The following is a 19,142-nucleotide window of genomic DNA, read 5'->3' on the forward strand; positions in this document are numbered from 1 at the left end:
TATTGCTGGAGCTTCCTACCTGGTCTCCCTGCGTCTTCCTTGTCCCCCATCCCCACCCTTCAATCTCTTCTCAATGTAGTGACCAGAGAGATTCTGTTAAAATGGAAGTTGGAGCTTGTCTCCCTCTGCTCAGAGCACCCCAATGGCTTCCCTTATCACCCAGAGTAAAAGCCAGAGACTTCAGTGCCCTTGATCGTCTGGCTCCCATTACCTCATACCTTTCTACTGCTTTTCCCCTTGCTCACTGCTCCAACATAGGGGCTTCTTCCCAGGCATTCTCCCTCTTAGGACCTTTTACTTGCTGTTTCCTCTACTTAGAATGCTCTTCCCCAAATAGTCACTAGGCTTGTTCTCTCCCTTCCTTAAAGTCTTTATTGATTTATCTCCTTCTCAATGAGGCCTACTGACTACCTCATTTACATTTACCTTTCTGCTCTCCACCCCCCATTTCTTCTCCTCTGTCTTCTTTTTCTCTACAGTTCCTATCTTCTGCTGGTAAATAAGTAAAATATAGTATATTATTTCTCTTCTTACTTGAGAATGTACACTTCTTGAGGGCAGAGACTTTTTGTCTGTTTTGCCTGCTTTCTCTGAAAGCTTAGAATGGAGTCATTCACAACACAGGAACTCAAATATTTTTTAAGTTAATTGAATGGTTTTGAGCAGAGATTTGGTGGGTATAAAAGCTTGATGTGGATGGGTTTAAGGGACAATAGTAGGAGAAGGGGTGGATGTTGGTCTTGAGGAGCTTTGGGGAGATGGGACAATAGCTGGAGAGTGATGTGTGATTGATAGAAGATATAACAGCATGTTTTTATGCTGATGGTAGCACTTCAAGAGGGAGAGAGAGAAATTGATAATGCATGGGGAAAGAAAGAAGACAATGGCAGAAGCTGAATTTTTGAGTAAGAAGGAATGGGGTACCCACACACAAGTAGAAGGCTTGCCGTTAGAGGCACACAGCCACTCACTTGATGTTATAGGGCAGAATGTGAGTACAGTACAGCCACAGATAAGTTTCCTGAAGCTATCATCTTGCTTCTGTAGCATCTTTTCTTCACTTCCTAAAACTATTACAAGTTATTTTTCAGAATTGTAATCATTTATGAAAATGAATTGTCTCCCTTATACAAGTTCTTGGTGGTTTCCTTGCCAATTTTTGCCATAGGAAAAATTAACCTTTTTTTTTTTTTTTTTTAAATCATATAGTCAAGCCAATGACAAAGCTGAAACCAACCTAACCACCCCAACAGCTTGTTCATAGAATATACCACCAATCTAGGAAATTAGTTTTACCCTCTTCTTTACCTATGGTTGAGATTGTCTCTTTCCTTTGTGTCCTGTTTTTCTCATTTGTGTTATAGAACCAGACTGGAGACATTGGAATGGGATTTATTCTTTTCACTCCTTCCCTTTCACCAAAAGCTTCCGTTTCCCTGTGCCTGAGGACATTAGAAGTGCCTGGTCTTTGGCATCAGACCCACTTTGGAATTCCTCAGTAGTTCATCTCCCAGTGTTGCATTAAGGCATTTAAAAGCCAGGAATACTGTTTACCAATCAGGGAAATCTTAAATTCCAAAAGCCTGTGTGAATGCTGTGTCATCTCCAGTAGCCTATATTCATAGGGACCAACATAATCTGTATGAGTGGCAAGTCATACATATGAGACTCACTTTTTAGTTTGTCTCATAGAACCACTGGAATCTCTGTCACTCTTTGTTTCAAAGCACCTGCCTGCTATTTTGATTTTCAAAGGACTTTTTAAAAATGAGGTATACATATTTAAAGTTATAATCTCACCATTACCCACATAATTAATTACATCAGTTCTTTATAAATACAAATTCTGTTTTTTTTTCCCTTTGAAAGATCATCTCATTTCACAAAATTGAACCTTTGCTCACCACTACTTTCCAAGAATATCCTTTCTTATATTTTGAAACTTCACAGTTTTTTTTCTTCCAAATCATGTGTTGCAGCCCATTAATTGGTCCTGAAATCAGTCTGATAGGTAATGACCTGTATTTTTTTTTTAAATGGAATAGAATTGAGGATAGATTTCTTTGTACATAGTAAGGATAAGTATTGTTTCACGAAACATTTGTGATTTTTTTATTTTTATATTTGTTTGTATGAAGTGTAGTCCTTACTGTAGGTCATTTTCAGAAGCATTTGAAAGCCTCCGTTCTTTATCAGACCTTATATTTTGCTGGATGTAAGCAGAGAGCTCATTATATGCAAGTTCAAGGCTTATAGAGGTCCATTTTAGAGACCTGATTCTGATACTACCTCCTTAGCTGTCTGCATGTTATCAAACTTGTTATGTAGCTTTCTTTCATCTTAGGTTACACATTCAAGAATTGAGTGCTTGCTTTTTTACTTCAAAGGAATTTGCAAAGAATACTTAATGAAATAATTTAAATGAAAGCACTTTTGTAATTCTCTGAGGCAAAGAAAAATTATTTCAAGAATGAACTTAAATATCTCCACTTATTTTGTTCGTAGAGCTTTCACAGGAATAGGCATTTAGAAATCCTTTGCAGATTCCCCTCCCTGTACAATTGCATCATGTCAGGTAATTCAAAAATGTCCTGCCTTGTTGATAGAAGTGCCTTTGGATTTCTCATTCAGCCAGTTTATTGTTTGTCCACAGGTTCTGGCTTTTTCTTGGACTCTGTACATTGAGAGAGAACCTGTTAACTTCCCCCAGAAACATTTGCAGTCTATACCTATGTGATTTGTATATTGTCTCTATTTTTGGTCACATTTGTACTTAGACAAAGAGGCAGCTGAACGTCTTTCAAAAACAGTGGATGAAGCATGTCTGTTACTAGCAGAATATAACGGGCGCTTGGCGGCAGAACTGGAAGATCGACGCCAGCTGGCTCGGATGTTGGTGGAGTACACCCAGAACCAGAAAGATGTTTTGTCAGAAAAGGAGAAAAAACTAGAAGTGAGTACTTTGCAAGGCAACCCAGACTTCCCTAGTTTCCCTTCCTGTAGCCCATATTAAGAAGTTTTTTAATGCCTTAATTGATACATTTTTGTCTTAAAATTTCATGAAATGGGAACATCTATCAGATACTGTAATTATTTGAACCTAGATGAAAATTGAAATCATGTTTTATATGTCCAGGAAAGAACAGATCAAATGGTGTGAAACAAACAGTGAACTCTTAATCACAGAATTAAAGATCTTAATATTGCTCTAGTTTGAACTCATGTTTTTTAAAAATTGTAAATTGAGGTTAAAAAAAAGAACAGAGGAGGTCATCAAAACCAAAGAATGTTGATTGGGTGGCATTTGGGAAGTGCCTAATTTTTTTTTTCCTTTGGGTCATATTGAGGTTCATTTCTGACTTACATCCATGCTAAGGCCAATAAGTAGTCTGCCCCTAAGCTCTGTCTATAGTCAGTTTTTAAATTTCACTCTAATGTTTATGGAGCCCAGTTCTCAAACTGTTGAGAAGTTACTCACTTCTGCCCTGAGTGAGGACGTTAGTTGAGTGTTTTGGGGGAGGAGGTTCAGAAAATCATTCCTTATCATGGGTCTTGTTTGGCTTCTTAATTAAGTATGCATTGGTTTAATCTCAGTGTTTAGTCCCTTGAGATAACAGAGCCCACAGTTTAGGCATTTGGGAAATTTTGTTTGCCCCAAGCTGCTAGGCTTCTTTTTCAGTAATATCTTCCTTTCTTTTTTAAAAAGAGGCATGAAAATGAATCACAACCAGTGGTTTGTGAGAGAAGGACAGTTTTGAGTTGGGAAGTCAGTCATATTATGTTTTAAAAAATACCTCTCAAATCCCATTCGGAGTAGGTAAGGGGCATGTGGGGAACAGTGTCATGGATTCCCCCTGATTCCAAGAAACAAATGCATAAACAGGCACAGAGAGAGGGAAAGTTGAGCATCTAGCCTTGTGGCTGAGATTATTGTATTTGCCTTTCAACATAGTCATCTGATTTCAGGGGGGGAATGAGCAATAGGCCTTTTTACCATATACTTACCTGTAGTGATTATGGGAACTGCAATGGGCAGTGGTTGTGGGAACTTCATATTCCTAGCCAGTTTGAATGTGGGAAATAGAAAATGGCTATAAAAAGGTATGGCTTAGATTTAGAAATCAGCACTGACCAGAAATCCTAAAGGAATTTTCACAGGCAGTACCAGACGGTCATTTATCTGAAATGTTCATCTTTCACTGAGGAAGCATTTTCAGCACTATGCCCCTGGGACTAATAAGAGACTGTAATTAATGATTCTGGTTGTAAGTCACCATGCCATCTGTTGAACTGCCCCTTGGCGACACATGAAGGGCTTTCTCTGATCTGTCAGACATTGATTATCATGAGCATCTGTTGTTGAGTGGAACATGGCAAGCTACCATAGAGGACAGAGTCTTTGAGAAGGAGATTGGGTTGGTAGAGTTGGTTAACTCTGTTCTGTTTCCCTTCTCCACAGTTGCACTCTCCTCTGTGCATTTCTTGGAGAATCACTGTGGTGATTCTGGGTGCCACAAGAGGTCATTGAGGCAGAGAAATGGATCAGAGATTTGAGTCTGTTCTATAGCTTTCCAGTTCGCATTTCTGTACTCATCTGGGCATGCCTAAAAAGCAGAAGAGAAAGGTCCCACCACCGAAAAGTGCAGATTCCAATTTTAAGTTCCTTTATCTCAAATGATGTCCCAGCCACTTGAGCAAACCCATTCATTATAAAAACGAAGGTAAATTTGGTGAATTTTAAAAAGCAAATGATTAGATACAAGATACTATGTGTTCAAAGGTAGCTTTAGTTCTTTCTTTATATCCACACTGAAAAAATGTGAAGTCCAGAATCGAAGATTTTTCTCTCACATCCCATGATAACTGGTCTTAATCCATTCTATCCTTATTGAGGTGGTAAAACTTGCCAAGTACGTGCCACTTAAAAGATGCGTTAATACTATGAACTCCAAAAGCATAAAGAGATTCTTTTTCCATTCCTGCCGAGACAAATCCTTTCTCCCATAGAGATTTTTTTTTTTTCCCTCTCTGCTTAAAAGGTCAGAGAATTGGACTGAAAAAAGAATGTTTCCTTTTGGATTATATTATTTTTGCCAGTACACAAGATATACCCACCTTTTTAAAGTTCTTTTCATTGTCTTCAATGTATGAATACGTTGAATTCTTAGAGCACTTCGAAAATGTATTTATTTGTTTGGGAATGTGTTTTCTTCCCAAAGTTCTAGTAATATTTTAATTTGTTAATGCTTAGTTTTTCTTTTTGCTTTTAAGTTTATATCTTCATTTATGTAGCAAGCATACATTTTTATTTCTTTCAGTTGAGAATTTTATGTTAGATTTCACAGTGGCTCCTAAACTTTGGGATAGAAAGTGTGATGATCCCTGGGCTGTAGGAGGGAGAGTTATGGATCACAGAAAGAGATTGTGTTTCTGTCCTTAAGGAAGTCATATTTTGGCATAAACAATATATAGGTGAATATGAAACCAAATGGAGTGATTGCACATAATGTAGATTAAGGAGACAATTGGCAATTTGGATTGTGGTTTAAAGCAAGACCACATTTCCTGGCAGTCAGTAAAGCCTTTCTGTAAAAGAGCATAGCAATTGAAGAAAAGTATGTTTATAATGGGGATCAGCCCAAATGGAGCAGACAGGTATGTGAAGAAAGACAAAGAAAGGCTGTGGGAGGAAGGTGCCAAAGACCATGAGCAGGGACTTAGGCTCAGAACTCTTAAGGAGTTGCTTATTCATCATGAAAGTCAACAGAACCTCTGCCAGTTAGGCAGTATACAAAGATGGGTAAGATGTGCTCTCTTCCCTCAAAGATCTTAATACTCTAGGGGATGGGGATGGGGTAGAGAACACCTGCAAACATGGAGTTAAAATAGAATGGAAGAAATGTTATAAGTAAAGAGAATATCCTCAGTCATTGTGTCAGAATTGAAATAGACCAAGAAAGAATTAAAATCCTAAAAATAACATCTTAACGATCAGATGTTTATTAAAAATAGAATTATCAAATGCATAGCTGTTTCTGAACACCATAATGCTTGCTCACAATGCCAGGAACATATTTGTTCCTCAAAAAATATTTGTTCTGGGAGTGAAATTCATCACTTACATAATAACCTTACCTATAAAGAGATTGTTTTTTGGGGGTTGCATTAAAAATGGTTTAACAAATCTAATACAATTTTTGGTTTTAAGGGATTTGTTAGTACAGAAAGGTGACAAAGGATTTCTGATAGAAACTTCTGGGGGTTTTCTTCTTTGTGCTAGTTTTCGTTTTTCCTTAAAGTAGAATCATGATTCATTTTAAGATGATCTTTTTTTAACTATACACTTTTGCTTCTGAGCATCATGGTTGACATCGGCCTATCACTTTTTCCTTATACTCCAGGCAAGGTTAGAAAGAGAGTTGCTGAAAATCTGTTTGATGCTTTTGTCACAAACATGAGAAAACCTAGAAATGGGAAAGAAAGCAAGCATAAAGACACAGAAAAAGCAGCCCATAGGTGAGGTTCAGGAATGTGGAGGATATAGAAGATGATTTAAAAAGGTAAAGGCCAAAGAAACCAGAAAAGTCTCTTTTGATAGAGACGGCAGTTCCAAGTGAATGCTAGTAGCTCACAAGCCTTAATCTTAGTGGTGGGATAGGAGGGGGGCACAGAGTTCCTGTCTCATCAGCAGGAATAAAACACGTTGTGAGTATGCTCTGTAAGAATGATCATATCATGCGGAAGTGTGTGTATATGAGAGAGAGAAATATCCACTTACACATACAGTGAAGAAAAAAAAAAAGGATTAGATAACCACAATTTTACCACTTTAACATATCATTATTTTTGTTCAGATCATGGTGTGTGACTGTCAGTGATCTAGAACTGAATGTAGACAGTCCTCTGTGGGGTGCATTTGCCACGTAGTGCACACACACAGGTTATATGCTACAAAGTGAAGAGCTCTGGGGAAGTATGTTCCTAGCTGCATTTTTTTTTTTAATGAGGTAATATTCACATAAAAATAAAATTAACCATTTTAAAGTGTACATTTAAGTGTACAATAATAATATCATCTTAACTTGACCAGATGTTTATTAAAAATAGAATTATCAAATACATAGCAGTTTATGAACACCATAATGCTTGCTCACAGTGCCAGGAACATATTTGTTCCTCAAAAAATATTTGTTCTGGGAGTGAAATTCATCGCTTACAAAATAACCTTATCTATAAAGAGATTGTTTTTGGGGGATTGCATTAAAAGTGGTTTAACAAATCTGATTTAATTTTTGGTTTTAAGGGATATGTTAGTACAGAATTGTACAATCACCACCTATATGAAGTTCCAAAATGTTTTCATCACCTCAAGAGAAAACCTTATACCCACTAAGCAGTCACTCCACAAAAAGGATCTCCTTTTGTTTTCCATTTCTGCAAAAAAGGCTGTTGGCATTTTAATAGATTGCGTTGATTCTTCTGACTTTGAGGAGTATTGCCGTCTTAACAATATTAAGTCTTCCAATCTATGAACACAAATGTCTCTCCATTTATTTGACGACTTTGATTTCTGCTGCAGATTTTTTTTTTATTGTTAAATTCAGTTTTATTGAAATACATTCACACACCATGCAATCATCCATGGTATACAATCAGCTGTCCACAGTATGATAACATAGTTATGTGTTCATCACCACACTCTATCTCTGAACATTTTCCTTACACCAGAAAGAACCAGAACAAGAATAAAAAATAAAAGTGAAAAAAGAACACCCAAATCATCCCCCCCATCCCACCCCATTTGTCCTTTAGTTTTTATCCCCATTTTTCTACTCATCCATATACTAGATAAAGGGGGTGTGATCTACAAGGTCTTACAATCACACTGTCACCCCTTGTAATCTACATTATTATATAATTGTGTTCAGGAGTCCAGGCTGCTGGGTTGGAGTTTGGTGGTTTCAGGTATTTACTTCTAGCTATTCCAATACATTAAAACCTAAGAGGTGTTATCTATATAGTGTGTAAGAATGTCCACCAGAGTGACCTCTCGACTCCATTTGAAATCTCTCAGTCACTGAAACTATTTCGTCTCATTTTGCATCCCCCTTTTGGTCAAGAAGATACTCTCAGTCCCATGATGCCGGGTCCACATTCATTCCCGGGAGTCATATTCTGCATTGCCAGGGAGATTCACACCTCTGGGAGTCGGGTCCCACGTAGCAGGGAGGGCATCTGCTGCAGATTTTTAAAAAACATCATAGGTGCCATTTACTGATGCATTTGCTATTACTAAGACCCTGTTTAGGTGCCACGGGTATTAGGGACCACAGATTGAGAGCCAAAGTGTCACCTTTCAGTAGTCAGTTTAACCCCAACCTCTAGAAAGTGTGCGCATGCACACATGCATACAACAGAGTCTCCAGGGCACTGTCATAATAGCTGGCCTTTTTCTGCAATGTAAAGTGACACGTTGTCTAGGTAAAGTCATTAACAGGATTATTGAGCTGGAGGGAATCTTAGAGATAGTGTGGTTGGCCTCTGACTTGATGAAGAAACTCAGACTTTGAGAAGAGAGTTAGCTACAGACCAGGAATAGAACCCAAGGCAGGTATCTTGTAATTTTCCATCAGGTTTGTGTTTTTTTGTTTTTGTTTTTGTTGTTAAATCTGATTCCGTGAGGTCAACAGCAGGAAGACATCTCAACAGATGAACCAAAGTTGAGTCATGTAAACAATCCCCAAGAATCTTGTTTTAGGGAAATGACATCTCATTTAAGGTGGTTAAAATGGCTTCATGAAAGCATTCCAGAGTGACCTCAGAGAAAGCCTTTCTAGGTTTGAGAGAACCCATGATGCTTTTGTTCTGAATGGAAAGGGAGAAACTGGTTCTTTGAACTTGGGGCTGCTGCAGTTTCTCCTCAGCTTGGTACCGCCTCCTTGGCTATAACAGATACTTAGGATTAGAGCCTTTTACTTCAGACAGTACAGCTGGAAAGACAGAAATGTTCCAGAATCCAGCATCGCCTTGTGACTTTTCATATTTCTGTTTGCAGTTTGATTATAACAACTTGAGAAATACTTTGGCTACAGCTGAGGAAGCACTAAACCAAACTGATGGCCCTCTGTTGTTTTTGGCAGCATCCCCCACCTACCTCCCTGCAGGGTGCAGATGTTTGGAAGTTTTTCATTTCAATAATGAAGCAGGCAGTAGGTGGTGATAGAGAGCTCCTTTTTGTCAATTTTGGATTAAATGACCCCCATCCCCATGATGATCAAAGCCTGTATCTCTTTATCCCTAGCAGTAAGGGCAGCGGGAGCAGGTGGTTTCATTCTCATTTTAGATGAGAAAACAAATCTCAGGGTTTAACATGAGTAAGTCAGGGTCACAGAGGAAGTCAGTGAGGACCAGAACCCGGGTCTCCTGACTTCTGGGTTTGTGAGCCATCCGCTGTTTTCTCTTGGGAGCTGAGATCCTTCCGAAAGCTGCCTCCTCACATTTCTGCCTAGCCTGGCCCCATCTACCCACCCAGTCCTCTACTCCCATGGGCATCTCACAATCACTAAGGACTTGGTTTGCCAACCCATGAAACTTTACATTGGAAAGGTGACATGATTTTGCAGGTCTTCCCGCAAGAATTCCATACTTTGAGCCATAGCATTGTTTTCATATATATAGACCAACTTTTGGTGCTTCCTCCTGCTTTCTGAAGCAGCTCCACTGAGTTTCAGGCAGTGTGTTTGGCACTAATTTTTCGTATTTATAAAGTGCATACACGTTAAGTCAAAACAGTATCTGGGCCCCTTGTACTGCTTGAAGAACATTCATTCTTATTCAAATAATACTTCGTTCTATCTCTTTTCTCTTTCTTTTTTTCTTCTAATTGTAAAAGTAATACATCATAGGAAACTTAGCAAATAGGTATAAAGAAAAAATTTTAATCTCACTACCCAGAGTTAACAACTTTCAATTTTGGCATATTTCCTTTATTTTCTCCTCATTTAAAATAGTTGATCATAATATATGGTTTTCTGTCATGCCTTTTTTTGCTTCACACATTTTCCTATATTAACAAAAACTTTATAAATATTTTAAATGGCTGCTTTAATACCTATGGTTGGATATTCTTTCTCTCTTTCTTTCTTTTAATAACTTTGGGCTAACTTTCAGTGTTTGGATTAGTTCCTTCCTACTGATTTCTAGTAATGGCTTGTGTGTGTCTATGCAGATGTCTGCTTGCCTTTAAGTACACTGAAGGTCATGTATTTCAGGGTCTTTGCCAACAGTATGCATTCCTGCCTGAGGAGTTATTGCTCTTTTCTTTTTCAGAACACCTTAAGATGCAGTCACAAGCAGCCTAGGACTTCATTGAGCTTTTATTAAAAATTCTCCACAAGTTAAGGATTAATCTTTGTTTTATGGAGGAGTAATCATCAGATAGCTTAATTAGACAAATGGGGCGCTCTTCAGGGTTTAAAATTATCTTCATTACATTTGAAACAGCTGTGGGAAAATAGTTACTAACATTATAACATTGACTTGCATGAGCATAACTTTGGGAACAGGTTTCAGATTACAGAAATGTGAGCTTTAGTGGCTTAGTGTCTATCTGACCCAGTAGGTACATGTTTATTTTAAGCAAAGATCTATTTTGGTCATTATGAATGCTCCTAGTGGTCCTGGAATGAATGGTCTTCTCCTATTTCAAGTTAGGATTTTGAAAAAAGGAAACTTACCTTGTGGCATACTTTGCAATCTCTGAAGTTAATCTCTGGCTTTTTTTCCTTTATAAAATCTAGAACTTGAACTGATATCGAAAGAGCCCTTTTCCATGATAAGGGCAAAGTCTCCGTGGTTGATTCATGGTTGTAGGCATTTGATAGTTACAATAAGGTAAAAATGAAACCTTTGCAAACAAAGTCCATGAACCCTCAAAAGTATGGGGTGAATTATGTGAAGAGGAGATGGTACCAGCCAGTGGTTGTCATGATTTTGCAAGCTTCCTTATTTGTTCTCTTCCTTATTCAGGTCCTCTGTCTTTAAACATGTCTAGGAAGAAGTATGTGCAATTCTTTTTGCTTAATATGTTTAAATCTGAGAATTTAAAGCAGAGAACTATTGCAAGTTTCAGCAAAAGTATTTAAAATTTATTCTTGGGGTTTGGAGAGTGATGTGAGTAGGCACATCTCACTTTTTCTTCAAGATGTCTGCTTTTCTGAGTCCATTTATTTTGCCCACATAATATTTTGTAGGGCACAGACTTACTTAAATAGGAGTTACTCCCATAAAATACCATCTACCTCAGTAATGATGCAGTGATTTCGATCTGCAATGCCTATTCCTTGCTGTTTCTGGCTTTCTCCATAGAGACCAGTGGTCTTCATGAAGCCTTCTAGCTTGCATGTAGTTTTTCATGTATAAAATAACAATTCCACACTCACCTGGTGTAGCAGGTTTCAACACCATGTCTAACTTGAAGTTTGTTAGTTTCTGCTTTTCCTTGTCACAGAGGGCCTTAGGGCCAATCTCTTTTCCTAACTGGGAAAGAAGTTTCCAGTAGACTGGCTGAAGGTGTCCTTCTCACCATGTAGTGTGGTTTGCCTCTCCAATATTAAAACAAAATGCACATTAGCACTCCCCTAGCACCACTAGCACTATCGCTTTTTAGCTACTGCCATATCCCATTTTCCCTTGCTGCCTCTGCTTCTTTGCCCATTGCAGATTGGCATGTGTGTCTACCATTTCTACTGAAGTGGCTGCTTTCAGAATCCCTCCCAGTGGTCTAATCTTAAAAGCCAAAAGATACTTTTCGAGCAGTCTCTTTGTCTGCCTTTCTCTTTTGGCCTTCTACAGAATCTAATGCTGATTATTACCCTTATATGTTGTCCTTCACTGGTTTCTGTGTATCACCCTCTGCTGGTTCGAGTCCTACTTTTTTGATCTTCCATAAGCTTTTCTCCATCTCTGTCCTATAAATGTTGGTATTACTTTAGCCTTTTTCTCATTCCAGACCTTTTCCTTGAGTGTCTTAAACTTACTTCAGCTACAACCTGTATGCTGATGACTTAGATCAGATCTTTAGCCCAGACCCTTCCTTATATTTCAGACCCATATATCTTAATTCCACAGATATCTCAAATGTAGTATGGCCAAAACAGACCAACCATCCTCCTTCTAACCTGAGCTTTCCTTCTCTTGCCTTATATTGGAGAATGACATTGTCATTCATCCAAATGAGGCGCTAGACCTCATCCAGTATTTCTCACCTATTTTTCTCACCTCCCAAATCTGTCAATTTTGCCTCCTATTGTCAGTCTCTTCTTTTGTTCTTCTGCTGTACCTCTGTCAGATTACCTTGCAGTCTCCCATCTTCCACATTTAAGTTGTCACCAAGCCATCACGATTTTGTTTCCTTAGTTTTTCTTGACTCTCTCTCCATCTTTGTCTCTATTTGTACCATCTTAATCCAAACTATCATCATCTCTCACCTGGACACCTGCAGTAGCCTCATTGCTGATCCATCTGCATTTGCTCTTAAGCCCTGTAATCCATTTTTCACTTGGCAGCCCATGTGATAGTTTCAGTGTGCAGCTCTGAGCATGTCATTCCCCTGCTTAAACATTTAAATGGTTTCCCGTAGGTCTTAGAATGTGGCCCCAAATCCTTGCATGCACTTCCATTGTGCTTTGTTCGTACTGGCCTTTTGTCTCTGGCTTTGCATATGCCATTTCCTTTGCCTGGAACAAGCCTGCCCTTTACTTCCCACTTTCCACTGGTTACCCTTAGTTAATTCCTATTCATCATTTATAACTCGAGTGAAACAGTATTTCCTCAGGGAAGTTTTTCTTAAGACATCCCGCCATCCCCTTATAGAGCCAACTCCTCAGACCTTCCCTCCATATATACTGTGATGGCTATCTGTGTCTCCCGTATCTGACCTTTTATCATATCTACCTATCTTTTTCCTTCAGAACAACAAATAGCTTGTCATTCTTTTTGCAGATTATTTGACTCCCTCCTCTCCCACACGACTAGACCATAAAATCCTCTTTGTGTTGTGACTTGCACCCCCACCCCTAGCCCGATGCTTGCCACAGAGCATCCTGATCTCTGGGTGGTAGATATGATTGCAGCTCGGTTGATTTCTAGACTAGTTCAGAGAATATCTTTGTTGGAGGCTCATTCCAGTTTGAGAATGTCCCTACAAGATCTAGGCTTTACTCCTAAACCATTCCTGACTCAGGTGGCCTTAGACAAATTCCTTCCTCTCTCTGGGCCTGTGGATTGGTGGAATTGGACTGTGCACAGATTCCAAAATTTGCACATTTGTGTGCAAATTCCAAAATTTTGCACTTAGTTACAAAATTCTGTGGATTTTTATTTTTCCATCTTGGAGGTAAGCCTTTGAAAGAAAAAGGGATGCCCCTGGTCAAGGGCCCTTTCATTTTCCCAACTTCTACTAAAGTAATTTATGGGAGGAAGGATTCTGTAGCCCATTAATAATTCTCTTTTTCTTCAATTCTGTATGTGTTTTCTTAACATACAAATCAGAAAGATTAAGGATTGCTCATAAATTATAGAACACGGATGGACTGATTGTTCTTTTATCGCCTCTCAGATCTGTTTATTCACGTTCAGCAGTTTAGCAAGTGCCTGGTCTCTTTGAAGTCTCATAACCACCCCGTTGTATAGGTATTATTTCCATTCCCATCTTATATAAGGGCACTAAGTCCGGACTGATTGTTCTTTTATCGCCTCTCAGATCTGTTTATTCACGTTCAGCAGTTTAGCAAGTGCCTGGTCTCTTTGAAGTCTCATAACCACCCCGTTGTGTAGGTATTATTTCCATTCCCATCTTATATAAGGGCACTAAGTCCGGTAAGGTGAAGCCACATATGTCATACTGTAAGCAAGTGGTAGAATAGGATTTGAATCGAAATTTTCCTGACTGGATTCCTTTCTATTCTTATACAGCCACCTCTATCCAGTGGGAAAGATGTGATATCCTGTCTTTTGGAATACATGTTTCCCTTCTTTTGGTGGGGAAGGTGGGGAGCCAAGAAATAGATAAGAGTCATATGAGATTTGCTGCTGCTCCTGGAATTGGAATCTTATTACATGTGGAGAGAGCTATATCCAAATGCAGTACAGTAACCTACAGGCTACCTTGCCCTAGGCAGACCTTCTAGCACTTAAAACTATAAATAAACATTGTGCTTAAATTATTTTGTTTGAAAACTGTCCTTTTCCTTCCTACCTTTTGCTTCTCAGCTGCCCTCCCAGAATTCTTGGCCTTACCAGTATTTGGTCTATAAAGGAGGGACTGCTGAAAAGTCTGCATCTTTGATGTTTGTCTGCATAACATTAGTTACCCGGCTTTCCATTAAAATAGTCCTTAAGGAAGCCAGCTTGTGGGGTCTTTGTTACTTGCACAAAGCTTACATTTTTGACACTTTTAACTTCTGGGGAAAAAAAAGAACTAATTATATATACTTCAGTATTTTGATTTTACTGGGTTTTACGAACAAGTGGATAAATGTAAATGTTTTTAAAAGACTCAGGCACATTTTTAATAAATATTTTTAAAACACTTTCTGAACATCTGCTAAATTGTATATGTTTAGCTTTTAAAATTACAGAAAGGTTTGAAAAATTGCCCAGACCTAAAATTGATTTTAATTTTGTTAGTTTCATTTTTACTAGTTTAATTACATGTACACTTTTCCCCCATTTTTTAAAATTAGAGTAGTTTAAGTTTTACAGAAAAATCATGCAAAAGTAGAGTCCCCACATAACACCCTCTACCCACACACTGTTTTCTCTTATTAACATTTTGCATTAATATGGTACCTTTGTTATAATTGATGATACACTATTATTATAATTATACTATTGCATATAGTCTGTAGTTTACATTGTGATTCACTCTTTGAGTTTTAGACACTAACTTTTTATTCTTCTTCCCTTACTTCTGAAAATCTGTCAGCTTGGGATCTCTGTTGTGTTTCCTTATCAAGCCTCTTGTGTAGAGGGTCCTCTGGGGAGACAAAATGAAAACATTTTGTGATACAGTTTCAAACTGAGGAAGTCCATTCCCAGTTGACTCCTCTGATGGCCAGTTGGATTGCTCTGAGAACATTCTCCTGATTGTAGCCATTTTGTCCTTTTTCCTTTTGGGAAATACTTTGTGTGTACCTTTTTTGTTGATTTTGGTAATGGAGCTGAGAGGCCCCGAGACACAAATTAGAGACACAATTTCTTCTTTTCCTTGTATCTTCCCCAGTTTCTTACTCAGCAGCTCCAGCCCTGCTGTGACACCCCAGAATGTATCATTTTGAAATGTCGCAGCTGCCACTAAGTCATATGGGAGCATGGAGCTGGCTGGGAGACAGGTACAGGTCAGTGATGGTTTTTTGTTCCCCTGTGGATTTTTGAAGAAAAATTAAAAGCAACATTCTTATTTTCAGCCCAAAGATTTATATATTGTGTTTTCCTTTAAAAAATGAGTGAATGAATGAATGAAATTGTGGTTTAAAGTAGAGGTTATGATTTCTTAAGTAGAGGTCCCATGTGCCTCTGTGGAGAGAGATAAGCCACATGGCAGGACAGGGAGGGCTGGGTAGATGTAGCTGGATTAAATAATACTGGGGCTGGGAGTCAGCTTTCCCTTCCTACATGAGTCTCTCAACCTTCATGCAAGGAAATAATTTTTTGACTTAAGTTCAACGTGGTGGGTCACCTTTAGAACAAGGCCTTTCATAAACTGCTTTGTGTATAATAACCCTTTATGACTCTTAATGGGCGTAGCTGAGCATTGGGTGATTTTTATATACCATATGTCCTATAGCACAACAGGGCAAAATAAAGAAAAACATGAGTCTTGATAATTGGAAAACTTGTCTCATCAAAATTAAGCCCCTGCCTGTGGTGTTTTGTCTAATATAATTTTTCTTATGTAAATAATTCCTAGCAGGAAAGAAAATAGATTTGACAATGTTTGCATTGTTGTTTTGCGTGGTATTTTTTACATGAGTTGCTAGAGGAAACACTTATAATTTTATTTGTTTTGAAAATGAAATTCCTGTAGAAAGGTCATTGCAATGTCAGCCTCTGTCATTTCTAACCCTCTTATCCCAGAGCTCCATCTGAAGCATGCCAGGTCTGGTTTACTGCTTTAACCAAAAAAGGCAAAGAATGCATAAGCCCTGCTTCCTTCAGCGAATCTTCTTGGTGCCTGGTGGTGGTCTGTGTTCACACAGTGTCAGCTGGATCCAGGAAGCCGAGGGATGCTAGACACATTTTCTAGCAAGTTAGGGGAGTCTGTGAGGCAAGATTCCAAAGCTTTGCCAGGAACATAAATCCTAGGTATTATCTCAGAACTACACATTGGGCCTTACTCTCCACATTTTAAACATTTCTTGGCAGTCAAATAAACCCAGGTAGTTTATCACAGGTGCCTGCCACCCACTCTACTTCCCCTCCTCAGAGAGTCCTGAAACAGGAACAGCAGCAAATCTCATATGACTCTTAACCTATTTCTTGGCTCCCCACATTCCCTCTGAGGTAAGACAGGGTTTGCTACATAGGTGCTGGCAGCCAAATGGAGGCTTCAGCCGACCCCTCACCTCTACCACCACCCCAGCATAAATTATGTACAAGCAGGAAAGGAAAAGCACAAGGACCAATTGGGTTTGCCGTGTCTTTCCTTCCTTGTAATGAGAAGTGGAATAATGAGGCAAGTATGTGAAAACTGGGGTACAGGGAAGAGCTATGCAAAGTAGAAGGAGAAGACTGATAAGCAGGAGTGCTGTGATGTGTTGTTCTGTGGATCAGTTGTGAGGTCTTGCTCTTGAATTCCTTTACCAGGCAGGGTAGCATGAGTGTTAGATTAAAGGCTTGGTCTGTATTACACACACGTATAAGGCGTTTTAAACATGGAACATGCGACCACCTTGCCGTATCATTTCTCCTCCTAAGTGGTACTTGGTGTACTAAAGAGATTGTGGGGTGTAGCACACTTCAGTGAGTAAAGAATTTGAATGGGTCTCAGCAAATTGTAGTTGGTTTTAGTGGTATCGTGAAAAGAGGTCAGGATTTCTTCAAAGAGCAGGAGTTGCTGAGGGCACAGTTTGGAACCTTGTAGCAGCAGAATTTGTGGGTTGCACTTTTGCCCAATAGCAGGCTGGTTGGTTAAGACAAAAGATTCTTGGTTTTTCCTGAGGTATATCTCCCTTACCTGTCCAGAACCAAAGAGAATAACCTGGAAAGGCCAGCTAGTAAAGTTATGTCATGACCTGAGTATAAGCGGGGATGGTTAGAAGGCAAGTGAAGGCTGGAGTTGTATTTGGCAGATAATTTTGTTTGGATTTACCCTTAATTTTTTGTTAGTCCTTAGCAACATTTACAGATGACTTTATTTGGAAACCTGAACATTAAAAATGGGGGTGGGGATGTCACAGAATCAGTTACCACTGAGTGTATTTAGGGGATTATAAAATCATTATAGTTTCAGTTTGACCTAATAAGAGCCTGCAGTGAATTCTAGCCTGCTCCTCTCTCCTCAGGGTACTTAAATGAAGTTTTGTCCCAATTTAGTAGGTGCGTGTTTTACCAGTTTTAAAGGCCAACTCTACCTGTATTTGGATATTCAAAGTATAACGCCAGTCACCTTTACTGACAGGTTTAAACCTTTTGGCCCATAGGGCTTTTGTTGTTACTGTTCTTTTCACCAATCTAGATTTTTTTAATGCTTTTCAATAAGAATCCCATTCTCACCGTTTTCTCTTCCTAGGTTCACATACTTAAAAAAAATATCCTATGAAAAGTATAACTCAGTGGCATAAGGAACTGTAGGCAAAATCCATCAGGTTTCAGACTGGCCCAAGGAGAGGGTTTGACTGTGGAACATATTTCCTTCTATTAAAATGAAGTTTCTTGGGTTATATCTAGAATATAGTATCAGTCTAAGCATGATAGGACACCCCCCACTGTGCCAAACAGGAACCAGTGGGATTTTATTTTAAGGTTGCTTCAGAGAGTATTATTTGAACTTAAGGTGGTATCTAAACAGATCAAATCAAGTGTCTTCTCTTTCAGCCAAAATGGATTTGCTAAGTTAGTCTGAAAATCACTCAAAAGTGAGGAACCTTGGATTCTGACCTCGGTTCAGCTCACTGGAGACTCTGGTTTTCATATTACTCTTAAGGAACTACTTCCACTGAGGAGCTTTGTAGCTGCCAAGAGTAGATGGCTTCAAATTGAGGTAGCTTTGATTTGTCAGCTCTGGTCACAGGATTCAGGTGGGAGGCAGGGGGTAAATATGCAGTAACTAGTTTATTTTTTTCATACTTAGTGTTCAGGAGACATTTATTGAATGAATTCATGTCCATTAATAAAGTATTGGTCTTCATGCTTTATGTTATTTGTCTCAAAGTGTGTACAACCAAAGTAGAAAAACTTTTTAGGGGAAAGGGACAGGTAACTTTGGCTTCAGATCCTTAGATTTGAAAACCAATAGAATGAAATGTGACTGTTGACCAGAGTCTAGGTTTTAGGAAGATTATTTAATGTGGTTTACTGATACATGTCAGGTTTTAAATGTTGTTAATTCATTGGGCAAATGTGCTGGGTATCCACTGTTAACTGACTACTCAAAGCAGAGGACCTGGTCCCTGCCTCCTGGAGCTTATTAGTCTAATGAGGGAAGTTATTAATAATTGATGTAAAATATTGTTTCATTTCATGTGGTAAGTCTACAAAGGAAAGAAGTAGGGTGCTAGGAAAGCTTATTTCTGCCCCTGTCTTCTGGACAAGAGTTCATTTGATGATCTGTTCAAGCAGCTCTCATTTTAGTTGGAAAGCTGATTGCAGGCAGTAATGTGGAGGAGGGGTTAAGGAGAGCCTCAGTGGCTACATACCCTAGGTCCTGCTCCCATTCCTCACTTGAACTTTTGTCTTTACAACTTGAATGTAGGATTGTTCATTTAGCCTGTTTACCACTCGTCACTCTTTCTAGAGTGCTCAAGCTTTTGTTCTCAAACCCTTTGCCTCTTCAAGTGTGCATAAGGTTTTTAGCATGAAGGCATGTAAAACTTAGTGATGTAGTCCAATTTTCTTATTTTCAAGTAAGGAAAAGAGAGAAC

General features: G+C 38.8%; 1 protein-coding gene across 2 annotated transcripts in view; it reads left to right on the plus strand.

The window, feature by feature from the left end:
- RPRD1B (regulation of nuclear pre-mRNA domain containing 1B) overlaps positions 1–19,142 on the plus strand; it is a 69,324-nt gene that overhangs the window by 47,712 nt on the left and 2,470 nt on the right. Inside the window, exons 6-7 of one of the 2 annotated variants that reach the window (XM_037811792.1) lie at positions 2,778–2,953; positions 15,284–15,398. In XM_037811792.1, coding sequence (XP_037667720.1) covers positions 2,778–2,953; positions 15,284–15,358 — 251 coding nt within the window. In that variant the 3' untranslated portion in view covers positions 15,359–15,398. The remainder of the gene's footprint in view (positions 1–2,777; positions 2,954–15,283; positions 15,399–19,142) is intronic. The other variant, XM_037811791.1, reaches the window with a different exon arrangement.

Source organism: Choloepus didactylus, chromosome 19, assembly GCF_015220235.1.
Source record: "Choloepus didactylus isolate mChoDid1 chromosome 19, mChoDid1.pri, whole genome shotgun sequence".
Lineage (NCBI taxonomy): Eukaryota > Metazoa > Chordata > Mammalia > Pilosa > Megalonychidae > Choloepus > Choloepus didactylus.